General features: G+C 26.8%; 1 protein-coding gene across 1 annotated transcript; it reads left to right on the top strand.

Moving 5' to 3' along the window:
- Positions 1 to 3436: 3436 nt before the first annotated feature.
- Positions 3437 to 4910, top strand: LOC105794099 (nudix hydrolase 4). Its single transcript, XM_012623091.2, has 4 exons — positions 3437 to 3728; positions 3811 to 4003; positions 4095 to 4223; positions 4318 to 4910. Exons 1-4 carry the CDS (start codon positions 3544 to 3546, stop codon positions 4429 to 4431), a joined length of 621 nt encoding a protein of 206 aa, XP_012478545.1. The 5' UTR covers positions 3437 to 3543; the 3' UTR covers positions 4432 to 4910.
- The last annotated feature ends 838 nt before the right edge of the window (positions 4911 to 5748 follow it).

The raw sequence follows: 5748 nt of genomic DNA, 5'->3' as shown, positions 1-5748 counted from the left end.
AATATTAAGTGTTTGGGCTTGGGTTAGTTTGGGCTTGTTGGGCTGGGCAATATTGGGCTGTACAAATAATAGTAGAAAATATAAAATTTTTAACTTTTTATCATTATGGTAATAAATGATAAAAACTTTTACTGGACCATATGTTATATTTTAAAATTTATTTAATATTATTTATTTGATATTTGTAAATAATTTTATATACATATATTAAATAATTTTTAAAAAAATATTAATAAATTTAAAACAATATATCAAAATATATTGATATTGGTACACATCAATTCTAGCAAATAAATGACGCATCTATAGGTATGATACTATCTTAATTGATTAAAAGTAACTTAAATTTCTCAATATAGACCTTAATTTGACATGGTGAATTGATATTTTTTATTAATAGTTGATTTAAAAAATCGAGGATTTTAGGGTAGGAATTAATTACATAAGCATATGAAAATATTTTTGTAAGGTGTAAAAGGTAAAAAGAAGTTGCTGGGGTTGATTATTCAATAAATATATGAGAAGTTGGAATTGAGGGGAAATGGGGCATTAATTGTCTTTCACAATTGCATTGCGGCACCTAAAACCGTGTACGGGTACCGCTTCCTCCACTCTCAGACTGAGTCTTCCTCAAGTTGCTATGCAACACTGCCACGTGTTTCTGACCACACACGGAGGCAACTCAATGCAAACTAACGCTCTCTCATGCGCGTCTTTCCTACCTCCTTACCTTTTTCTTTCTTCTTGTCTGCTAGAATACAGAATTCAAATATCATCTTTTAACATTTAATTTAATTTACATGTAATATCTAAAAGTAAATGTAATTTTTTAATATTCAGTTAAAATTAATTTCAAATATTTATTAATTAAACATTTAAATATTATAAGATTTAATAATTAATTAATTGAAGTTATATGTTAAGTTGTAAAATGATAGAGATTAAAATGTTTATATTAATTTCATAAACTAATATTTTATAAATAAAATATGACAACTTTTTATAATTAATTGAAATATATATATACATGAGCTGATGTAGATAATATAAAACTGTAAAGACAAAATTAGTGAATAGAAAAGGTGGTAGGCCTTATAAAAATTATGAAAATGTCTTTTCTGGATAGACTATTGTGACATTTGACAGTATTTTAAATATGTCAATAATAAAAATTGATATAAAATAATACTTGATTTGAGAGAAGAAAAATTTTGAAAAATTGAGTTCAAATCTCGCATATGATTTTTAAAATATATATATTTATGTAAAAGACCAAAAACATAACCTCAAATGTATATTTATTGATAATTTTACAATTGAATTTATAGGGAACACAATTAAAATTTTAAATAATAGTATAAAATTTTAAATTTTGGAAGTTAATTTTGTAAGTAGAATCAATTAAAGGGTATTTTAGACTTTTATTTTATTTTTTCATTTTCTATTATTTAAGATTTATCAAATATTAATTAATGACTCTGTCTAGTAGCTCAAGAGCTATTACATAGCTTTGTTTTAGTTTTTCTCTCTACTGAAAAATATTAATTAATGACTTGATAATGGGTTGTAATTTTTTAGTTGTTATATTTGTATTATTTATCATATGAAAATAGATTTTGATATCTTATAACAATACATTTAAATTTAAAATTTGTTTGTAGTTTGAAAAGTTATTTGGTACTTCATTAAAGGTATAGAAAAAAATAAAAATATAAGAGAAAATATATGACCGTATTTGAACTCTATTTATAATTTATTGATAGTGACCTCTATTTTTATATATTTATGTTGATTAATTCATTTTAATCCTTGCTTTTATTTATGAAATAATTAAATCAACATTGACTTAGGCTTTGATAAAATTGAAAAAGTTAAAAGGTTTGAAAAATCAAATCTTGAATTTAAGTTATAAAATATGTTTGAAATATTATCTAAAATTAAATATTGAATAGAGCTAGACTACTTGATAAATAATAATATAATCTTAAAAATAAAATAAAAATAATTGAACATATTCTATATTACATAATGTTTTTTAAATTGGACATGTGGTCGAACTAGTTGTGTAACCGATTCACCGGTTTAATCGGTTCGATTGAAAAAAATTAAAAATTAAAAAATCCGGTTCAACTTGTCCAAACCTATTCTTGGGTTAACCAATTCAAAGCCTCGCTCCAGATCGATACCCTAATCCGGTTCATTTTGACCCAAACAATATTGATATTACGTGATAAGTAGGTCCGTATTTACTTATTAATTTCTACACTTTTTTTTACGAAAAAAGTTTATCAAATAATTTTCATGATAGGTTATCAAATGTGTTTAAGAAAAATAAATTAATGATAATATTAATTTTCAGTTAGAGTTTTTTTCAATGGTTTATCTAACATGGCCTTAATTTAAGAAAAATTTAATCTATTGAGCTTAGCTTAATTGACACCATTATTATTATACCAACTTGAAAACATGGACTTGAACTTGTTTAAGCGATTTTTTTTCGATTTAAAATTGAAAAGGATTATGAGTAAAAATAGGCATGGTAGAATTTAGATTTTATAATTCTTCTTTTATCTTATAAAAACATAGTTTCCATTTCGATACACTAGAAGGAGTTAGTATGTTAGTAATACAAATATAATTTGTTTGTTTTCGAAAGGATGACTCTATTTTTGTTGATGTTTTGATTAATTTTTAGATTTTCCTTTGTGATTCCTAAAATGAATGAAACTGTATCTTGGAGCTAGTTTTACCATTTTGAAGTAAGATATCTATTTTATAATTTTAGAAATTCAATAATTAGAATCATTTTGATGTTTTAATCGTTTTTAGATTTTACCAACTTAAAAGAGTAAAACTAAACTTTTAATGTTACTTATTTTATTCTTTTAAATATTAAAAAATTATCTCACGATTACTTAAGTTTTAAATTTCACAATTAAATTTAAAATTTGACAAATATATTATAAAATGTATTAAAAATTAATTATATAAATAAATATAACACTTGTCACACCTTTAATCATTTATAGAATAATTACTTAAAATAAAAATAAAATTATGAAAAATCATTTTAATTTTATAACTAGGAGCCGAGCAATCGACATAGGATTGGCTGGATTATTATTAAGTAGTTAAGATTCGAGAGCTTTTCAAGGTTTTTTTGTCATCTTCTACTGATTGATTTATCTTGTAATAATTATAATGAGAAATAAAATAAATAAGAAAATTACATGCTTAACGTGTGAAGGATGATTTTTTAATTAAAAAAACAATTTAGTGACTGTCTGAAATCAAAAACATGTCGTATGGTGCAGGCGCGTCGGTTTTAAAGAGGTTTCCTATCTCTTTCCTTTGTCTCAGTGCCAAACGCGGCTCTCTCTTGGTTGTTATCCACGCTCTTCATCAAATATCTATCTACAAATTGCAATCTCTATATGAGGAATAAATCTAAAACTCCGCAAAACCACAACGAAAGAAACCCATTTTCAAATTTTTTTTCTATTGCAAAATTTTCTGCTTTTTGTTTTGTCTGGAACTGAAACCATGGGAGGGATATCGGGGTTTCTTATGAAGTTTCCCTCATTGATCCACTTTTTGTTGTCTCTCCTGGAGAAAATCCCTGCGAGATTGCCTATGCCAATTGAGAAATTGGTTTCTCGTGTTTCATATCCTCGCACCGGCAGGCACTTGCAGCGCTATAATAACAGAGGCTTCCGCTTAGTTGTTGGGTAATCTTTTTCTTTCCTTCTCCTCTTTTGATTGGCTTGGTTGAATAGAAGGATTCTAATTATCAATATTTGGTTTGAGCAGGTGCATTCCCTACAGGTACAGGGAAAGCGAAGATGGCAAGTCAATTGAGGAAGCGATTGAAGTTCTTGTAATAAATGCACAAAATGGGAAAGGGATATTATTCCCCAAAGGGGGTTGGGAGAAAGATGAATCCATGGAAGAAGCAGCCATTAGAGAGACGGTTGAGGAAGCCGGTGTAGTTGGCGTCATCGAAGTTAGTAATCTACCATAGGCTTTTTCATTTCAAACTCTTGATTCCATTTCTTCCCGATTTTAACTGGATGGATGTATATATATGTTTGCAGTGTAAATTAGGTAAATGGTGTTATAAGAGCAAAAGGCAAAGTATATACCATGAAGGCCACATGTTTGGTCTGCTTGTGAAGCAAGAGTTAGATGGATGGCCTGAGAAAAACATCCGAAAACGGGAATGGGTATGTATTTGGCTGCCATATATATGTATGTAAATGTTAATAATGAACTGAGTACGAAAGAACTGAACATGTGTTGTTATTGTTATGTATGTAGGTGACAGTGTCGAAAGCTAGAGAAGAATGCCCGCATTTGTGGATGATAGAAGCCTTAGAAGAGTTGGTTTGGCGACAAACGCAGGCAGGTGCGGCCCAAGGAGGAAGTAAATGAAGTAGCAACTATGGAGTTTTGTTGTTTGAATTTGTAGGGTTAGGAAAATAGATCATTGTAATTAAGAAGACATCAAAACGTTAGATTTCCAAACATTTGTTGGTTTTGTTCTGGTATTCATTTCAGTAGGTAGAAAATTTTTTCATTCATTCATTCATTTGATTTGGGGTTTGAATCCATACAAAAAGTATGATTCACATCAGAATTTAACCTCTGATCATCTAACTCTGGTTGGAGTTTGGTTAGGCCACGTGTTATTGATAAGGACATAGATTGAGCAACTGGCTTCACAAGTTGTCCTCGGTTCAGGATTCAGCCACGTAGCCTTATTCCATTCATTCCCCTGTAATTTCTCCCAATTTATCATACACTTTATATTTTGTGTATGTGAGTCGTGTTATTAATGATTTCTATTAGGAATAATGTTATATTTAGTCCTCTAATTTTATATAAAAAATTCATTTTAATTTTTCATTTAATTTTTCATCTCTTATTAGATGTTAAATTTATATTGTTTGTCAAATTACACTACTCCAAAATGGATGGAAAAGTGAATGAAAGTTAACTTTGTTGATATGTCATACGTTTGGGTTTGGGTTGCCATGTGGATCACATCAACAATTAATTTTTAAATTTTAAAAAATTTAAAAGTTACTTAAAATTATTTTTTAAAATTAATTAGAGTGTCATGTGTATGTCACAAATTTAACAAATGTTAACATTTCTATCTATTTTTTGTGATTTGATAAACAATGTAAATTTAATGGCTAAAAGAGTTGAAAATTTTAAATAAAAATTAAAATCACTTTTATTAAAGATTAAAAGGAAAACTTTTAATGTTTTTATACTTTCATTATTTCATAAATTTTAATGTAATTTAAAGAAAACTATAATTATCAATAGTTGTTACATTGTCATGATTTATATCAATAGAACTATGATCTAGTGTCCCTTGATTTCTTTGATTATTAAATAGTAAAAATATTAATAATACATTTAGAGTGTGCTTTTGATTAAATAGATATTTGAAGGACGAGAAGAGAATGAAAAATGAAAGAAAAAAAAAGAAAGAAATTTAAAGTATAATCATTTTCCATCTAAATGTATAAAAATCTATCATTCAATTCATTCAATTTTACTTTTCACTTAACCTTTCCTCTAATAGTTATGAAGATCAATTTAGACTATTCACATTTATATATAAAAGAACTAATAACGATAATCTTGGTATGTGAAATAATTGATAAGATAATCTTCGCACTCTATATAGTTTTTAATATTATATTAAAATCGAATTAATATAATTATTAATCATTA

This window comes from Gossypium raimondii, chromosome 3 (genome assembly GCF_025698545.1).
Source record: "Gossypium raimondii isolate GPD5lz chromosome 3, ASM2569854v1, whole genome shotgun sequence".
Taxonomy (NCBI): Eukaryota; Viridiplantae; Streptophyta; class Magnoliopsida; order Malvales; family Malvaceae; genus Gossypium; species Gossypium raimondii.
This window is presented reverse-complemented; position numbering and strand designations above follow the sequence as displayed.